General features: G+C 42.7%; 1 protein-coding gene across 6 annotated transcripts in view; it reads left to right on the forward strand.

Moving 5' to 3' along the window:
• Schip1 (schwannomin interacting protein 1) overlaps positions 1-21024 on the forward strand; it is a 154329-nt gene that overhangs the window by 114154 nt on the left and 19151 nt on the right. For 5 of the 6 annotated variants that reach the window (XM_076932494.1, XM_034499914.2, XM_034499913.2 and 2 more), the window contains one exon: positions 9387-9505. In XM_076932494.1, the coding sequence (XP_076788609.1) occupies positions 9387-9505 (119 nt within the window). Of the gene's footprint in view, positions 1-9386; positions 9510-21024 lie in introns of all 6 variants that reach the window. The other variant, XM_076932495.1, reaches the window with a different exon arrangement.

A 21024-nucleotide genomic window follows, 5' to 3' on the forward strand; every position in this document is an offset into this window, starting at 1 on the left:
CAGCTTATTCAATAACAACAGCAAAACCAAGCTAAATAGAGAACAGATCATAGTACTTAGGAGAAAAAGTGGAGGTCTGGACCACGAATGAGGGATGTGCTCAGCCCACCACTCCCCTGCTCCACTGTGTTCACTTCCGAGTCTCTGCTGAAGAACCACAGAGGCCTGAGAGACGGCACATGCTGCTCTTGCACATGACCTAGGTTTGGCTCCCAGCACCCACATGGCAGCTCACAACTTCCTGTAAATCCCATTCTAGGGGATCTGACAGTCTCTTTTGACCTTCTCAGAACCCAGGCTCACGTGTGGCACACATACATAGGTGCAGGCAAACACTCATACTCACAAAAACGTAAATCTTTAGAAGAAGGAGGAGGGGGAGGGGAGGGCGAAGAAGGAAAAGGATGGAGAAGGAAAAGAAGAAGGGAGGAGGAGGAGGAAGAAGAGGAGAAGGTTGAGGAGGAGGAGGAGGAGGAGGAGGAGGAAGAGAAGGAGAAGAAAGAAGAAGAAGGAGAAGAAGAAAGAAGAAGAAGAAGCAGCAGCAGCACCACCACCACCACCACCGAGCATGTGTCAGGACAAGAAGGCCTTCAGCATATTCTCACCATCCTGATGTATTCATTCCCCTCCATCCATCCACCATCTAACTCCTCCATCATTCCCCAGCAGCCTTGTTGATCACCTATACGCTACATCAAGATCATGGAAAGGAGACCGAGTCTTCCCTCTAGGGGATTAGAAACAGAAAAATATGCTACTTGAATAGGTGCTGCCCTGAAAGAATGCCCACATGCACTATGGGCCTCCAAATTCTTTACCCAAGGCTGTGCCAAAGTAGAGGATATCCAGATGAACATTAGCAGACAGAAGAAAGAAATTCATGAGTATTCGGTTTAGCACACAGCCTAAGACTGGCTCCAGCTCTGTCCTTGAGGCCTTCTGTTCCCAGGCCACTGTGCACAAAATAAGGGAAGCAGTGCAGTCCCAGGACCTGGCAATCTTAGCTTTGTCCCACAGAGGTGTTGTCCCAAGTGTCTTCCATCTAATTACAGCGAAAGATTAGGGAGGACCCCATGGAGGGGGGAAAAAACATAAAAGGCTGGAAGGAGAAATATTTAAAGTGAAGCCACAGCTGTGCCTCATGTTTTTTTAAAAGGTGAATGGAAATGACTGTCTGAGATAAACTGCAATAAACAGGAGCACGGAATGCCAGCTGCCATTCCTGACAAGCTCTGCCCTCCCCACACAATTACCGAGGCAAAGCAGCCGCCGACCTCCATTAACCCTCACATCTCCCTGTCTCAGAGGCATGAATATGCTTGAAGAACCGAGTTAGTCACCCAAGCCTGGGCCCTGTGGCCCATGTGTTTTCCGCTCACCTCTGCCACCTCAGGGGAAATCCTTTCCAGTTTTGGGCCTGGGGTTTCCTTTTCTTCAGAGTGAGGAATCACAGGTTCTCAGTGTGCTGCCCTTGGGTTATGGTTCTTTGCATTCTGTCAGCCAATGGCCACACCTCAGTCAGCCATGATGGTCAAGGAATAGACTGTTTCTAGAGTGTTCAGTGGAACACTGAGCGCACTAGGTTTCTTCTTGCTCAGCAAACCATATGCATCCCCTTTCTTGTCCTGGCCTCCTTCTTTCTCCTCTTTTTCTCTCTTCTCAGCAATTACTTTAGGGCTCTAGTTCTTTCTTTTGGAGGATCAGCACAGTATTTTATGAAAGCTAAAATATAATTCTCATATGTCGAATTCCTTTGGGGCCAGGAGTGATAGCACATGTCTTTAATCCCAGCACTTGCGAGGCAGAAGCAGGTAGATCTCTGTGAGTTCTAGTTCAAATCCAGCCTGGTCTATAGAGAAAGTTTCAGGCCTGCCAAGGCTACATAGTGAGACATTGTCAAAACAACAACAGCAACAAACCACTTTTTAAAATGGTTGTCAGCATATTCACAAGCTTGTGCAAACTACTGTATAGTTTGAGAACATTTTATTTCCCCCTAAACAAACCTGGAAGCGTTAGCAGTCATTCTGTATCCATTGTCCACTTAGCCTTTGACAGCCACTTTCTGTCTTTATGGATTTACCTGATCCACATGTTTCTAGCATTTTAATTTTTTTCCCTTTTCTGCAGTCCCTATCTTGCCCACCCCTCCTTTTAATATCCACATCACTACCATTAATAAACTCTCAGCTACCATGTTCTCTCTGTGTCAGACAAAATGGTGAGCATTTACTTGTTTCAACATGAAAAATAGATATTATCTCCTTTTAAAATACAAAACAACCTGAGGCTCAAAAAGTTTCTGTAACCCGAAGTAGTGTCAGTCTCCACTTGTATCCTTAGGCCCAGGTACTGCCCTGCCCTCTTGTCAGATGTCCGTCCCCCACTTGCCCAGATCCTAATCCATCTGGCTAGTGGGTTGAAGACACCGTTTTCCTGGCAGTTGACCATTTCATCCCTAGGCAGTGTTTGGGGCTGTTGTGTTCCTGACAGTGATACCAGATGACCGTGATGGGCTTACAGGCGGCTAAACCCACACCTGTTAAAAATAGAGTTGCCAAATAACACTGTCAAGTGCATGCAATCATTTGAGAACTAGAAGTGAGCACAGGCTGCCGCCAACAACTTCTCTTTGGGACATGCTGATCTGAGGGTGGAAAGCCAACAGCATTCTGGGACATGCTGATCTGAGGATGGAAAGCCAACTGCATCCTGGAAGGGTTTTGCTTACAGGCTTCTAGCAGTCAGGCTTGATAGTTGGGCTTTTTCTCCCATCACCCATTTTTCCCCGTTCTAAGTGACGATTGAGCTAATGCTGGGCCTTTGTTAAAGACCTTTGTTCTAGTTCTTAGCCAACAGAATGTTCTGGTAGCAGGGCCCTTTACAGCAACATTTGTTTGCCTCATGTCATTAGAAGGCAGGCAGTCAACAACACTGCTCAAAACCACCTTCATGATTACGCTAATATAAATATCCCATCCTATAAACTAGCAGTCCAGAGCTTTTGATATCAGCCATTCTCAGGTAAAACAGATGAATCTTCCCCGCACGATGCTCCTCCTGGGGAATATGTATTCAAGGCCAGTGTTCCCAAGTAGTGGTCCTGAAATTTCAATTTAGGAAACCTGTGTCTGATATCTCATTATAACCTTTTTGTAGAATGTTTAGTGTAAGTGTCTAAGATGGGAGATGTCAGAAATTCTAGATGAAAAAGAAAGTGTCCAGGCTTAACATCCATTCAGTGGAAAGATCCAATGCCATCTAACTTCTATATCCACCCATAATTTAAAAGCACTTCCCAAGGGATAAAATGAATGTGAGAATTTGAAATATCCTGCAGTATACATGTATTTATGCATCTGACATTCAAAAGTATTCCATTTCTTCTCTCATAGAATACTATTTTCCTATTCTGATCTTGTTAAAAAGCCATGGTTTATCTCAGCAAGGAAATAATTATGGAGTATCATCAATATACCCAAGTTTTCTTTCTACCATTTAATTTAAAAGAAAGTCAATGAAATTTTCCACTTACCAAATACATTTTGTACATCTGCTTCCTGATGTTTAAAAGCCTCAGCCTCCCCCACACTGCAGAGTTGCCTACAGTTATTAGAGTCCAGCTATCTTCCAAGCAGACGAGAGAAACAAGTGACCACCATTTCCTAAAGGAAGAGAGTGTTTCCACAGGGAGCTTCAAAATCCCAGTTAGACTCCCTGGTGGATGCTAATGGTGATGAGCCAGGTATCGCTAGGTGACAGATTGCACTGGGTCAAGAAGATCATTAATTGCTGCAAAACAGGCATCCTCACAGGGCCAGACAATTGCATGCCCCTAGCTGCAGAGGCTGGACAGGCTACATGGAACAGATGTGGGCATGGGGGAAGGGGAATTAACGCTGCTTAGAACAGCAGCATCTGGAAGCTTGTTAGGCATGCACACTCTCAGCCCCAGCTCAGACCTCAAGCACAGAAGCCTGGCCTGTGCTTTCACAAGCTCTCTGGGTGATGGCCATGCACATTCAAATAGGGGAACTACTGTCTCAAAGAAATGTGTCACCTACAGAGAGCATGTGTGTGTGCCTGTACACATGCGTAGTCTCCACTTGACAAACTGATGTCTCAGCAGCTCCACTGACTGAGGGAGAGCAATAGGTCCTGAGACAATGCAGCTGATAGTACTTAGGAAGTTCTTTTTCTCTGTGAATGCTCTTTTCCTCATTAGCCTTGTAGAAAGTACAGTCATCTCTTAGTATCTATGGAACATTGCAACATTGCTTCCAACAAACACACACACACACACACGGGGGGTGGGGGGAGACAGAGAGACAGAGACAGATAGTGACAGAGACAGTGAGAGACAGAAACAGAGACAGTGACAGAGACAGACAGAGTCAGATAGATAGATAGATAGATAGATAGATAGATAGATAGATAGATATAACAAAAATCTATAACATAAAGTAGTGCAGAGTTTGTGTAGACTCTCATATACTTTATTTGCATATTTGGCACAGTATAGATACCTTGTCATTGTGTTGTTTAGGGATTAACAAGAATGAAGAATATGTACATGCTTAGTCTAGACAGATTCCCTCCAAGCACTTCCTGTTGAGCCTCTGATCTGAAACCTCTGGATAGGGAAACCACTGCATTTACTTCATTGCTTTTGCAAGTGAATCCATCTGCAGTAGCATAGAAGATGGAGAGAGGGCACCCAAGGCTCGTGCGCAGTCAGTGCTCTTAACCACGGAGCCATCTCTCTACCATCAGTAACTCATTCCACAGCAGTTCTGTGCAGTTCTCACCAGTTAGATCCTGGGATTTTTATAGGCAGAGATTCTTTAAATATATGTAATCCGGAGGAAGATTAAGTTCCTCTTGGTCTGACGAGCCTTCTGGCTGGCTTTGGTTATATCATGTGCATGAGTTAGGGGAAGGAAGCTCCTGGCATTGTCCTGAACACCAGTGACTTTATAATTAGAGCTAATGTGTTAGTCCCCAGAGAGTGTTCCTTATGCCTTACAGATGTGTCTCCACGAAAACACTGTGTGCCAGTTAAATATACTTTAGAAATGTAAGAACTACCCAATCCTTCCCTTGTAAATTTCTGGGCAGATTATCATGTTAAACGGCAAGTAGCCCTGCTTCAGAGACACCATGATGCTGCAAAGTAACATGGCCCAGAAGCTAGCAGAAGGAACCGAGCAGAGGATGCAGGAATGATAGAGTTGTATTAATATAAGGGATGGGTTTGTCCTGTGTCCTGGGAACAGTGTAGAAAGGACCCAGAGACAGGCAGATTGCAAATACACGTCTACCCAAACAGAACATCGTGCTCTTTCCTTTAGGAAGTACTACTTCTTCCCACGTTTGGGTAGAACAGTCCCACCCCAGCAAAGGAGTGTTGTAGTCTAAGTGTCCTGTGAGATACCTGTAGCTTGCACAATACCCTTGATGACCACTATACGTGGTATCTGCTCAGACTCAGTGTGTGACAGTTAGGAATGCTGTCATAGCCCAGGACAAGCTGCCAGGGGCTGATTAAGCATTAATATCTAAGCACAGTTTCCCTTGCTTCCACTTTGGTTTTGGACAGCTTTTCTATCCTGTGGTCGTGAGCCACTATTCCTCAGTTGCTCTTTGGCTTTTTACTAGCAATATCAATTTTAGACATTTTGTTTTATGAGAGTGTTTCCCAAGGCTTTTCAGTAGTGGGCATGGCTCTGCGGACCACAGCGCATCCAGATGGTGTCATTGGCATTGGCCTCCCCCTTTCGCCAAAGGCGTCGTCTCCAGCTTTGGGAGTTGTGAGATCCAGTTGGCCTTGGGATAGAATTCCTCAGAGAACTAAAGATCCCGCTTTGCTAGTAAGTGGAATTGTAGTACCTGAAACACCTGGAATCAGACGTTCCGAAAGGAGGACCGAGCTGTGGTGCTGAGGACAGAGGCCTCGAAGATGTTTGTAGATACCTCTGCTTATGGTTGCTCTGTGGTTATCTGTGCCCTGCCCGCAGCATTCGCTGATAACTCTGCTTACAGTTTGCCTGTGGTGATTGATGATCTGCTCCTTGGTTTGCGAGTGTTTGGTGCTTTTCTGGGAAACCGTCATGTCCGTGTCAGAGAAGAAATTGATCCATAGTTCTAGTCTCACACTGTGTCTGCGCTATAGTGCCCACTGTTGGTGTGAGTCTGCACACTCTTTCCCTTCAGTGTAGAAGAGAAGAAAGCCAGGGGATCAGAAAGCATAGTTCTTCTCCATAACAATAGGGTAGGTAACCTGTCTTTATGCTCCATTTCTCATCCTCAAAACAGAAAGTATTGGAGAATTAACCATGATGTCACCACTACTGCTGGCTACATTACCATCAGCCAGCTGCTCTGAACTCTCTCAGTTAACTCTTCAGTAAAGAGAAATCCCTCTCCATTCTGTGCTTCCATGCTCAAAAGCCACCAGCAATGTGACCGAAGAGGAGGCAACTCACCAACCAAACAGAGCTTAAGGTCAAAAGGTCAAATTCCCTTAATCTAGCAAAATGTAAACTGTCAGATCTCTGTAGAAAAATAAACTTAAGAACCAGTAATTCAGGGGAAAGAAAATACAGTCGCACAAACACTTAAACATGTATTCTTGTGGATAAATAGAAGGAACTGAACTAAGAGAGGATGCTTGCCTATCAAACTAAAACCAACAGCAAGTGCTCCAGGTTAGCTGGAGCACGCCAGAAGCCAACTTTGCATTGCTGGCGGGCATGCGAGTGGGAGCAGCTTTTCTTTGGAACACTGTGACAAGATGTGTCAAGAGCTTCAGCAAATGTTCACACACAGCAGATCTGGCAATCCCACTTCCAGGAACTCATCCCTGGGAAATCAGCAGACATGTGGGCAGGGATTTATGTAAAGATGTTATTTTTAATTTGACACAACCCCAAATGGCTAACTGTGGAAACCCCATAGGGTGGGACAAGAAGCCATCGTCGAAAGTGTGTTTTTAAAGAGTATGAAGTGCTTATATGGGAAATTTTTAATATATGCAAAATTAAAAAAAAAAACTAGGAGAAAATATACCAACTGTTAGCAATGATCTAAGTAACAGGATTATCGTTAACATTTATATTCTTTTTATTTTTTCTGTTTCTGTTCAGTGAGATCTAGAAAGGAAAATAGAGGAAGAAAATGGCTTTTTAGTGCTCTCAGACACTATTGGTAGCACTCTGTATTCCAGAAAGAACTGAGAAGAAGCCAAGGGGTGTTCACACATCCCTGAGGGGATGGCTATTACAAGCCTCTTCTGGACCCAGACCAATATTGGCCCAGCAGATTGTTGACCATTAATCATGAACACTCACGCTATCTCCTGGTTCTTATGTAAATACGCAGCTCTACTTAGCGGTTTTTGGATTGTTGAGGACTTGTGGTTGGGACATGGGCTCATGGACTTAGGCTGCATGTGTGCTAAATACGGATGAGTACGGGGTGTGTTTCACAAGGTTGGCCTGTGTGTGACAGGGCGGTAGGCCTTGATGGAGGTGCCAGCACTACACTGGTGCGTGGTTAACCAAATGCAGGGCACGCCTGCTTTCGTTGACCATCTCAGTGACTTTCTTAGTGCTCAGTATTGAGCAGGACATCACAGCAACTTTCCTGTAAAAATATCTATATAAAAACAGTCGTTCACTTTGTGGCTGTATTGTATGCATGTGCACACACGTATTATCTCCTTGGTATGTGCCAAAATGGGGTGGCGGAGGGGGGTGCAATGACTGGCTGTATAGATAGATGTCACTGCTAAGTGTAAATTAGAATGCTTATGGTATTCAAGACTTTAAAAGTGTTGAGAAGAAAGGAGAGGAGAGCTGAGCTGAGCTTTCTTTGAATAACAAGTTTTCAAACCTTCTGAAGTTAAATGTCTGGATCTAGCACCCCAAGATTTATACTTTAAAAACCCTAAGTTTATTCTAACATAGCTGCTGAAGCACTATAAAATACTATGCTGTCATATTTTACTCTGCTGTGGAATGTGGTATCCACACTCATTCCCGATGGCTTTGGGGCTCCTGAAATGAGGCCAGGTTGACTGAGGAACTGAATTTAAATTTTAATTAACCAATCGTTAGATTGAACCGCAGACAGCCACATGTGACCCGAGTGTGCTGGGAGACAGAGGAGTCCTTATCCTGGCTTTCATGTGGGAATGAAGTAAGTCATTCCATCCTTCTGGATGTGCTGGATCTTTGTGACACAGGAGAGCACAGGCATGACTCTAGAACCTTCTGTAGGGAGAAAGCTAGCACCACCAAGTCCCGTGAGCAGACAGAGGTAGCAGCAGTCCTGAAGAACCTGCTCAGCACACAAAATGGCCCCACTCATGAAACCCCCCCCCCAATCTTCTCAGCCCGGGCTCTCTGATTGGTTTTGTACTGGTTTTATTTTTAACTAAGGAAATCATTTCCAATCTTCTACCCCGTTGTTTAAAGGGCTTAAAAGTTCAGCCTGGTGAGTTTTTATGGGGCTTTTAATAGGAAGCTGAGTATTGTAAACATACCCAAATGATCAGAGAAGCATAGCTCAAGTCTTTTTACTATGCTTGCTTCACATCAAAATATGAGACCGATGAGGCCAATTACAACTCTCCAATCATCACACGCATTATATTCATGCTCATGCATACTCCGGAAATAGGAGGCAAACAGAAACAGCCGTACCCAGCGAGACTGTAAGCTCGGTGCAGGCAGACTGTGGAATCAGTCTTGTTGGCTCTATACCAGACCAAGCTATGGCAACAGCCAGCCCCCAGAATCCAGTGTGCACAGCTGAATGGGTTACTGTTCTTACTATGGATGGTGTGGGCTGAAGGTCTGGGGGAAAGCCTTATTTGGGGCCAGAGTGATTAAATTTAGGAGAAATTGTTGGCCAGCCCTGAGTAGCAGCTCCATCTAGTCGCATGAAGATGGATAGGCATCACAGTGGATGCCTAAACTGGAGATTAAAAAAAAAAAAAAAAAAAAGGGACCAAAGAACTGGAATTAGAATTAGAAGGCCGGGCAGTGGTGGTGCACACCTTTAATCCCAGCACTTGGGAGGCAGAGGCAGGCAAATTTTTGAGTTTGAGGCCAGCCTGGTCTACAGAGTGAGTTCCAGGACAGCCAGGGCTACACAGAGAGACCCTGTCTCGAAAAACAAAAACAACAACAACAAAAAATTAGAGCCATAAGAAACTAATTTTATTTCAGCTTTTAATAATTGAAACATCTCTGGACGTCAGCCTGTTTATGTTTTTGTCTAATGTTACATTCCAAGAAACTTACTTAGCAAGGTGGACTGCCTATAATTGCGTTGTATCTGCCCACTAATTGGCACCTTTTTTTTTTCCCTTGAAATTTTAGGCACAGAAGAATGAGAGAGAGTCTATCAGACAGAAGTTGGCACTCGGAAGCTTCTTTGACGATGGCCCAGGAATCTATACCAGCTGCAGCAAAAGCGGGAAGCCAAGCCTTTCCTCGAGGTGAGCACGCTTTTGAGTTGATTTTCTGGTATGTACCATGTGGTGCCTGTGTGTCTAATGAAAGACAGCCGTCTGTCCTCGTATGGTTGGTTCTGGGTTTCAGTCAGACCCTTTCCCGTTTGTGTGCTGGGTTCTTTTCACTGGGGATTGTAGCTATGGCTCAATGCCCAGCTACCTGAGGTCACATTCTTATATTCCATTTATCTTTGGACAGAACACTGATTTCATGGACTGACCAGGCAACAGGCCTAAGCCACTGATGCCGTATGCATGTGGCAGACCACCAGATTTCCCATTAAACAACCCCAAAGCACTCAGAAGTAGTCCTTCATATGTTTAATTGAAATGAATACCAGCACATGAGAACTGTTATTCTCACATTGATTGTTCTGTGTTCATTATGGTTGTAGATTGTCTGAAAAAAAAAAAAAGATTGTCGGCCAAGTAGTTTCTGTTGGTCTTTATTTTAGGATAGTGGTTTTCAACTCGTGGGTCAAGACCTACCAACTTTGGTGGTCAAATGGCCCTTTCACAGAGGTCACACATCAGATATTCTGCATATCATATATTTACATTACATCTTATGAAGCAGCAACAAGAATAGTTTTATGGTTGGGGGTCACCACATTCTGAGGAACTGTATTAAAGGGTCGAAGCATTGGGAAGGTTGAGAACCACTGTTTTAGGATATCATTACTTCCTTATCATTGTTTATTTATTTACCAAGATATTATTGATAGTTTGCATAGCTTTTTATTCCAAATAAACTATGTAAAGTTTCCAATTTTGCCAGGAAAACAGAAAAGGCTTCTCAACCTTTAGCATTCTTATGTGTCACCCAGGGAATTATGGTTCAGTGTGTCTCAGCTGAGCTTGAAACCCCATATTTCTGTGCCACTGCTAGCTGATGAACATACCACCATTGTGTGGGCACCTTTGCTTAATGGAAGTATGGATAATTTTCAGAATGATCCCATTCCTAGTGACTAATGGAAGCATGCAGAAGTAACTGAATACCCATCAGCACTCCTTGATACCCTCTGTCCCATCACCCACCATGCCTCGCTCTTTATCTTTTGAGTCTAAAGCAAACATACCCTCTGTAAATACCACATATATTATCAACACTAAGCCCAGTGCTAGCAACAAATGATAATGCCCATGCATTCATTCAGTCAGACCCCTACCGTATCTCAGCTTTATGTGAGGCCCAGAAGGAGCAACCTGATACCCACTCCCTACCTAATCCTGCCCTGTCCGATTCTAATAAGCCTTGTTTGGTCCTTTAGTGGAGACCAGAGGACATACACATGGTCACACAAGTGCAGAGTTTCAAAGAGGACAGATGAGTGGGTGCAGCAGGAGGCGAGCACTAGTTTGCCCATGGAACGTTAACGCATCGCAACCTTAGCTGGGTATCAGCCCCCTCCCACAGGATTCCCTTGGAGTCAGCAAGTCAGTGTGGCCCTGGCCTTTCACCTCCTCGTGACCATGGTAGAAGAAGGTATTGTGGCCTAGAGACAGACCCGCAGCTTTATCTAAATCTGCTTTGCAGTAGGGGAGTAACTGTTTAGTTTTGCTCATCCTCACTTTTCTGACTGTGAAATGAGGAGATTGTACGTAAAATGAGGTGTATATATGGCCTTACAGATTTGGCCACTGTTCTCTGCTACGCCCCCAAGAGGCCAGAATGTCTTCTCTAGCAGCTCCATGTGTCTGTTCAGCTGTGTCACTTCCATTTGGTACAAAGGGGTAGGCCTTTTTATAAATTCATACTTATGTATTCTTATCAGATGTATTCAGCATATTCATGATATGTCATATATTTGATATGATATATTTACATGTTGCGGCCCGTACTGCCCGTTCTGGTCCGAGGGTCAGGGTCTAGCGAGAGAGAGAGTGGGGATAAAGGGGAAGAGACTCGAAGAATGGAGACAAGACAGAGATTCTGATCAAGTCTCGTTTATTGAAGGGAATTCTGAGCTATTTATAGGCTTTTGCCAGGTGCCTTGTAGGCATGTGGATACCACGTGCCTTGCAGGTGTTGATATGACGTAAGCCTTACAGGCATCTATAGCGTGGACAGCACGTGCACCGCAATGCCTTGCAGGCGTGGATAGCACGTGTGCCTTATAAGCATGTATGGTGTAGATAGCACGTGGACAGCACGTGAACTGCAATGCCTTGCAGGCGTGACTACCACGTGCACCTTGCAGCTGGGGCCAGTAAACAGCAACACAAAATATGTGGGATATCAGAGTGTGCTTCAGCTGTTGTAGGCTATTGAAAACCAAATCTTTCGTCAGGGTATATGGTTCCAGATGGCTGCAAAGTTGATCTAGCCGCTTTCTGCTAAAGTCGGCTCCCAACATTTACATATTAATCTAAGAAGGTGGCAGAAACCATATTCATCATTCCTTGACCCCCATACCCTGCTCTCTTATAGTGCACAAAACTGTATTGTGTGTGTGCATATATATATATATATATGTATATTATATATAATATATATTATACATATTATATATAATATGTATGCATGCAAGCTCCCACATATTGCTCTGCTTTCTAGAAGCAGGACATTTTAGCTCCTTGGCTGCTGCCTCAGGTATTTACCTACATATCTCTAAATTAAATGCTTATGTTCTCAGGTTTTATTTCAAATAACCATCGATTGCTTCAACTCTAAAAGCTAGGGTTTCTTTTTATCACATTCTTCCCACAAATATGCCTACCTTTCCTTCCTTTCATTCTCCCTTTTAGTTACAGTACAGTTTAGGATCAGTTAATGATCTAATGTGTGTGTTCTTAAGATCAGACTCTAGTCCACCTGATCTGTTTTCTTAGTCAGGGTTTCTATTGCTGTAACAAAGCGCTATTACCAAAAAGCAAGGTGGGGAGGAAAGGATTTATTCAGCTTCCACATTGATGTTCATCACCAAAGTCAGGGCAGGAACTCACACAGGGCAAGGACCTGGAGGAAGGAACTGATACGGAGGCCATGGAGGGGTGTTACCTGCTGGCTTGTTCTCCATGGCTTGCTCAGCCTGCTTTCTTATAGAACCTGGGACCACCAGCCCAGCCAGGATTGGCACCACCCACAATGGACTGGGACCTTCCCAACTGACCACTAATTGAGAAAATGTCTTACAACTGGATCTCATGGAGGCATTTTCTAAACTGAGGATCCTTCCTCTCTGGTGACTATAGCTTGTGTCAAGTTGACACAGAACCAGCCAATATGCCCATGGAGCATGTTTCCGTTACTTGAGACTTATTATTGTTTAAATAAATAGGAACTGACTCCTTGTACTCTCTGTGAATGCATGAATGAATTACACCTTATACTCTAAGTGACTACAGTTGTTTCTGTAGCCAGTTTTGTAATGATGGCGTGGGGATGTTCTGGAACACTTGGTGGTGTCACATTGCTGCTTGTAACCCTCTTGTCCATGTCTTCTGCATATGTAGGGTTTCTCTTTGGTGTGCATGTGAGGGTGGACTTAGGAGATCAATATATGAATGTTTGCAATGGCAATCATGGCCAGTACGGTTGCCACAGGATACTGTCCTTCTAGCACTGTCTCAGATATCCCGTGGCTCTGAGACCTGTTGACACTCAGTACAGCCTTTAAAAGATTATTTATTAACTGAATAGGAACATGGCAGCATATTGTTGCTTATTAACCAGTTGCATTTCTTCTGTGAAATGTCTGTTTGTCTTATTTCAAATTTCTGGTTTCCCTCCTTCCTCCTCTTCCTCCTTATGTGTGGGTTTTTCCTTATCAAGGTTATTTAATCATAATATTAGTTCATATTAGGAATCCTAAATACACATTGCAAATATCTTCTCCCAGCTTGTAGCTTGTTTCTCACTTTCTTATGTGTTTTGTGACCATATGTCTTGATTTTAATATAGGTAATTCAATTTTTTTTCTGGTCAGTGTTGTGTGCAATTTTGTGTTTGAAATCTTTTCTAACTGGGCCTGGTAGTACTTACCTGTAATCCCAGCCCACTGGATGTGTAGACAGAAGAATCAAGATTGCTATATCAAATTCTGTCTCAGAAACCAAACTCAAACTTTCTCTACCCCATGGTTCAATAGATACTTGCTATTCTTACCAAGAGTTGAAGGTGTTGGATTTTTAGCAGTCGAATCAGTCAGTTGACATCTTTATAAGGTACGGAAAGACAGCAGTTTTCTTTTTCTTTTTTTTTTTTTTTTTTTGAGACAGGGTTTCTCTGTGTAGCCCTGGCTGTCCTGGAGCTCACTCTGTAGACCAGGCTGGCCTCGAACTCAGAAATCCACCTGCCTCTGCCTCCCAAGTGCTGGGATTAAAGGCGTGCGCCACCACTGCCCGGCTGGCAGTTTTCTTCTTCACTGTATAGTGCCCACCTTACTATGCTTGATGACTGATGCCCCCCCCCTTCATTCGCTGATCCCATAGACAACACTGTCTCCTGCTCTACAATCATGGGAATATTTCGTTCACTTGTTTATTTCATTGTTTCTATTCTTGCTCAAAAACTATAATTTTTATTATTATAGATCCAAAATACATCACAGTATTCAGATAGTCAACTCTCTTTATTCCTTTTCAATCAGACAAAAAAGAAAGTTCACACTTTTAAACAATGAGAGAATATTTCTTGGATTTTTATTCCTCCATACAAATTGAAATAATCTAATTAAGTTGGGCAAAATAATTTCATATTTTTTAAGATTCCTATTGAGTCTATGTATAGGTCAATTCAGGAAGAATTACATTTTTATAGTATGAAATCCTCTCATCTATGAACATGGTCTGTCTTTCCATTTATTAAATCTTTTTGAAATAAGGATTTGTTTTTCCATTTAGAGTGCTGCACATGTTTTGGCATACTTATTAATAGACACTTTTTGTTCTGACACCTTAAGTTCTCTTTAATAAAGCTTCCTTGTTAGTTACTGCTGAAGAAAAATGCAACTAACTACCTAAGCCCCTGTAAACCTTTCCTGTACGGGGGCTCAAACCCAGAACTTATGCATGCTAGACAGTGCTCTACCACTGTGTTAATAACCAGCAGGTCTTACACTCATTTTACCATCTCTGATAGTACCTCTGTAATTTCTTACAGTGATTCTTTAGGGTTTGTTTTTGTTTTTGTTTTTGTTTTTGTTTTGATGAGGTTTTTCTGTGAATCCCTGGCTGTCCTGGAACTCAGTTTCCTCCTGCCACTGCCTCCCAGGTGCTAGGATTAAAGGCATGCACCACCATGCCTGGCTCTTTAGACACTTTTGAACAATAACATCTTCTGCAAAGTACAGTGGCTTGATTTATTTCTTTCCAATCCCCTGCCTCTGGTTTCTATCTCTGTTTCCTTTGTACTTGATAGGTATTTGAATATAGTGTGGATGAGAAAACATAGTGGTTAGCTCATTTCTCAGATTGAGTAGACTAGTTCTACACTTTCCCTGTTTGGAGTGGTGTTAATTATATGCCTTATCTAATCATTTACAGAATTAGTAGTGTTCTAGTAATAATTTACAAAGAACTTTGATCTTAAGTGGACCTTTAATTCCATCACATGATTTTTTCTTCATTGCTGAAATAACTTTGTCACGTTATCTTGGTCTGTTAATGAATCAGTGCAGTACATTAGAGATTTTTCAAAATGTTGAATTATCCTTGCATATCCTATAAACCAAAGTGGGTTGAGGTAAATTATTTTTTTCATATTCTTTATTTTAAATATCTTGCTTAAGATTATTACATGTATATTCATAATTGGCATGGGTCTTCCATAGGCTTAGAATATTTTGTCTGCTTTTAGAACTTTGCTGGCTTAAAAATGGGCAGGGACTTATATTTCATATTATCTCCCAAAATGTCCATGTAATATTGTGATGATCTGCTTCTGTGACATCACCTGCATTGGTCTGGTATTTATGCATCTGTTTCAAAACTGATTTCATTCCTTAAGAGCTATCTGATTGTACCTTAAGAGCTATCTGATGGTACCTGTTTTTTTGTGTGTGTGTCTCTCTTGAATCAATTCTAATGAGATGTATTTTTCTAGATATTTCTCCATTTTCTTTACACTTTCATAATTGTTAGTATATTTAATTTCATTGAAATTTTAGTTTGATTGTTTTAGATAGTTTTTACTGGGCTTCATCTCTCCCCTGATTTTTTCTTTTTTTTTTTTTCCTCCTGCTTTCCATCTAATAATAATTAAGTATAGGATAATAAGGCTATTTTGCTGTCTTTGTGGGCTAGGCTGTTTTGACATATAGTATCTCCTCAGAGAGACCTTCTGAGGCTGCTTTATTACAAATAAACACCCATGTTCCTATCCCTTTCTCTTTTATCCTGTTTATCCACTTACCTTGACATGGGTTTCTCTTTAAACCTGTTTCCCTTATTAAGACATTTATAGAACATCTTTAAATCTGTTCTTTGTCTTCCACCAGCACCCAAATGTAAGTTATTGGGAAGCAAGTCTTTGTTGTGTGCGTTACTAAGGCAACCACATGAAGTGAGGTCAAGTCTCCAAGTATTGTTGAACAAATGAGTCGGGATCTTCACGATGGAACTAACCTAACCACACTGAGGCAGTCCTTCACCAGAATGTAGTCAACTGAAAGTATCTTGTCTTTTCTCTTGGTCTGTGACTTACAGTAAAAAAGAACCCTCAAACCTCATTGTGAGGGGTTGTAAGCCTGTCTGGTAGTGTCTGATGACCCTAAGAAGGGAAGGCTTGGAAGTTTAGTATGTGTTTAGGTACTCCAGTCTAGAGCACTTCTGATTCGAGAATAAACGTCTTGATTCTATGTAATTAGAGATTAGCCAGGCAGAGAGCTGGTCTAGATGGCCCTTTCAAGTACTGAGTCTGTGCACTGCTCTTCTCTGCTCCCCTGAGTATTTCCAGGATTCTGCAGTCTCGATTCATGCCCCTCCCGTACCAGCCACTCTCACACGCAGCTGAAGAACTTTCAAACACTTAAATATCCTCTGTACATTTCATTTTATCTTCCTAAGATTTTCATACTCTTGTGCTGTTGTTTCTCTTTCCTGAGTATCTGCCTTCCTGTCACAGATGTTAGGAGGATTTTATAAGAGCAGATAGATAGTGGTATCCATTACATTATGCTTAAGTCTCATGGGGGTTTCAATGTTTGTCTGTAGCGAGATATCTTCCCACTACATTTGTATAAAGCTCGGCGATTGGGCCATATGAGAGGTAGGTGGAGTGAGGAGTCAGGAGGAGGGAAGAGTAAGGGAAGGAAGAGGTGGAGAAAGAGAGAAGATGGCTTGAGATGTCCTCATGTCTTTAGCAGTCTCAGGTAGTTATTCATATCTAGGTTAGTTAATTGGGTTAACAATTCTAATTGTGTGGGCATCATGTTAATTGAGCATTTCCAAATATATAAATATTGGATAGCCAGTAAGTATTAAGAGTCTTCATTCTACCAGGTACCATAGGATAGCGGGTATTATCTGGGCTCAGCCAAACATTGTGGACAGCGTGGTGGATTGGCTGATCTAGCCACCACGATGATGTCTAGTGGGTGCCAGGGCTGATGCTTCAAGCTGGCTGGAGCCACATCTGGAGCACTCCGCTCTTGGCCTCTGGCTTCATTTGGAACATGGCTTCTGGTTAAGAACAAGCCAGACTGGACTCAACATTTGTCTGGTTTTGGTTTGCATTTTCTGTTTTTGTTTTTGAGACAGAGCCTCACTATGTAGCTCTGACTGGCCTGGAACTCAATATATAGATCAGGCTGGCCTCAAAACTCACAAAGACCAGCCTGCCTCTGCCTCTGAAGTTCTGGGATTAAAGCAGTACACCACCACACTCAACCTCAGCAAAAATACCTTCTCAAGTAAAATTCCACAAAGAATCCCTATATGTAAAACCAAACAATCCTTCTCCAGTTGAGAAGTACTGAGGGTCAGGAATTAGGGTTCCCAAAAATGCTTCCCCCATCTCTTTTCTACCCTCCTACCCTTTGGTTCTTCTCTTCTTTTCCCAGAGCCACTTGAGACTTAGAGCAGAGCCAAATTGGAAAAGCACCGAGTCCTCTTCCCCTGGAGACAGCTATGCAAACACGAAGTGCTTCACAGTAGCATGTAACAAGCTGCACTTGTTGGCTTGCCTTAGAGACATTATTTATAGCCTGTTCTTTTAGATGGGCTCATCTCTGTTCTGGTATGAACTCATCATCTGTGAGAACACCATGACTTTTCTAATTTCACTCGAGACGATATTTAATAAGTATTCTAAATGTTACTAAGAAACATTGCTTTATCTTGTCAATAGAAAATCCGTTACGATTTACCATCATCATCCTCATTAGCCATAATGTAGTGTCGGGGGAGGAGGGATCTCCAGGAAAGCTAAATTGCTGTTATGTATCCCTAGTATATAACCTGTGGTCATTAAGGCTATTAGGATGTAAATTTTCTTTGTGTTTTTATTGAGTCATTTTGTTCCTTGTTAATTCCATATGTGTTTAGAAGGCATGCTGGTTGCTCTCTTCTATCGACTTCTGTATCTCCCTCCTACCCCTATCAAACCCACCCCAATCACTACCAGTCATTCCAAAAGCATTTCACAGGGTGGAAATGCCTTGCCTCTTACAGAAGTATTCAAGGATGTCAGCTCAGCAGTACAGTACTCCAGAATGTACAAGAGCTGGTGTGTTGGGTTCGTTAAACATCCAGAACCAGATAGACCTGTTGCGAATCCACTACCCCGAAGAGCTCAGTCCTCAGTATGAAATGGAGTGCAGGATTTAAGAATAATTGGCAGAGCCAGGCATGGTAGTACAGGCCCAGCACAGAGAAGACTGAGGCAGAAGGAAGAGTAAGTTTGAGGCCGATATATGAAAAGCAAGCTGGGGTGAGCTGAGACACTATCGAAAAAACAAGCCCACTAAATATTGGATTCTGAAATTGTAAGCTTGGTTTTTAAGGCAGGGCCTACTGAAATAAATGGAAATCTTTGGAAACCTAATCTGTTTCCTGTTCATGCTCTTTAAAGGATCTGAATTTACCTGCCCCCAAAAAAAAATTAGTCATATTCAGTATGTAAGCGATGTGAAGGCGTGTGAGAGTCCCAGTGTGTCAGCCATGCCTTCAAGGTAAAGTTTGGTGGGGTCCACTGGGTTTCGGCCCTGCTGAGTTTTTCCGGATGGTGTTATCTCTCTTAAAGCAGTTAAAGCAGTTTTTTTTTTTTTTTTTAAAGTGGTAAGCTGTTAAATGTAAGCTAGGCTTACAATAATCCCATAAAGACATTTTATGCTTAATACTATAGCCAAAGAACGTTGGATATTGCTGCATAACACAGCTCATTAGACCCGACGTGTGCTGGAGTGCGGCCTACATGGGGTGTCACATTTTCCTGCAAAATTTGTTAATCCAGACATAATCACCTTCTTAAACTGAGACTGTGTGATCTTTGCCATTCTTCTATCGTTTCGGAAAAGGTCTTAACTACTTAATAGGAAATGAGAAAAATGGATTACCTACTTTTGAAATGAGATTTCCAAGAAATATAGTAGGTTTAGTGTGGGGTAGATCCTGCTGCACAGCAAGGGCTGTCCTTCACCTTCCAGCCCTCCTGCCTCGCACTCCTGTGTGCTGGGCGTACAGACTCGCCATCACTCCCAGCTTTTACTTCTGCTGTAATGCTTCCTTGCACACTCTTCCTTGGCCACCGAAATGATCAGCTATTGCTCTGCCCCCACGTTTGGAGCTTACATAGCTTAGTGTTGAGGAGACAGGAAGAGGCCTAGCTACTACTGTAGGGACACAAGATGAATAGCCATTACCAATAGGCATCTAGGAAAGCTTTTATTTATAAACACTACAGCCCAACCCGACATCGAGAAGAAAACTTCCCTTCCTCTCCCTTCTTCCTTCACAGTAGCCCCAGATCAATCTGATTTTCACTCTCTTTCTACCTTAACTCAAGATGGACTTTCTTCAGTGTACATAGCTATAAAGGCATCCTAGATAACTGTCTTCTTTATCACGCTGGCAGAGGGGCTGAGTAGCCTAGATGAGCTATATCCTTTCCTCCAGGCTGTATGATAAAAACAAATTCCCCAGAGTGGTTTTGAGCAGCTGGTTTGAATAATGATTACTGTTTACTTATCTCAACCATCCCCAAATCAAGATTCATTTCTTTCTTGGCCTTCCATGTTTATTGGTGAATGGCTGAAGCAAGGCCAATTACAGACACCTGCTACCTCCTCTGTGTTTGGGTGGGAAGGCGGGAAGCAGGGCCAGCTTAGCTAGACCCTTAACAGTGAACCTAGAAAGCTTTAAAGACATGAGATTCACGGGGCTTTGAATATGGGAACTCTCTGTGTGTGTGTGTGTGTGTGTGTGTGTGTGTGTGTGTGTGTGTGTGTGTGTGTGTGTGTGTGAAAGAGAGAGAGAGAGAGAGAGAGAGAGAGAGAGAGAGAGAGATGAGCCAGCATCATTTGCCAGGAAAATGGATCACTGTCTTGACTCTAACAGTAATGATTTTTGCATAATTTCCTGGAAGTGAGTGGACTGGCTGCTCCAGCCGGGCATGAAAGAAGAAAGAGGCTGACCTGCCTCAGTGCAGAGACTCACTCTACAGCATCTTCCTTGAAATGAGAAGTGCATACCAAAGTGCCTTGTTTGTAATGCATGGTGTATCTTTAAAACTTCACATTGATCTCATACATACGCATTAATGTGTTGTAAAAACTCTTCACGTTGGTAGCGCCAGCATCACAGCCAGCTCTGGCTACGCACCCGCTTTTAATTCTTTGTGAATTGCCGTCTCCTACTCCACCGAAAGCCTCTCTGTTTTGAATGCCTTGTTTCGAGCAGACCTTATTCTAAAATATTACACAATTTCCAAAGTGAGATAGGATTTAAAGTGGATCTTTTGAGAAGTAATAAGATTAAAATAGCAAAACAAATTTAATTAAGTAAGCAATTCTTCCCTTTCATAAATCCAAAAGAAAATTGGTATTTGTGAAATTTTCTTTGTCTAATAAATAGCCTTGCTTTACAATAATACCAATGACCCCAGTTTAATTAGGTGCAATTAATTTTGTGAAGCCTGAATTTGACATCTTGCTGAAGGCATAACCAGCTGTACCCTGTCTTATGAATTTTTTCATCAACAGTGAGAATTCAATTGCCTGAGCTATTGCACAGAAAGGTGGGGGTGGGCACAGGGCTACATGTTATATTAAAAGATGGCTTCAGTGGACAGCAGGATGTTAATTAAAAGAGCTTCTAGGATTTAGCTTTCATTCTGCATCATCTTTAACATGTTCTCAGAGTACCATCAGTGTAATTTACACCCCCTTTAGACAGTGGTTGCACACGTGCTTTGGGCCTCGGATGTGCCAATGCCACTACTTGAAGCTACACCCTCCAACAACAGTGAGCTGTCTGTCTGGAGGTCTCCCAGAATTCTTTCTTCTCCTTCAGTGCTGGTCACTGAACTCAGAATCTCATGCTTCTTCAACCACCGCTCAACT

The sequence above is a fragment of the Arvicanthis niloticus genome, chromosome 4 (assembly GCF_011762505.2).
Source record: "Arvicanthis niloticus isolate mArvNil1 chromosome 4, mArvNil1.pat.X, whole genome shotgun sequence".
Taxonomy (NCBI): domain Eukaryota; kingdom Metazoa; phylum Chordata; class Mammalia; order Rodentia; family Muridae; genus Arvicanthis; species Arvicanthis niloticus.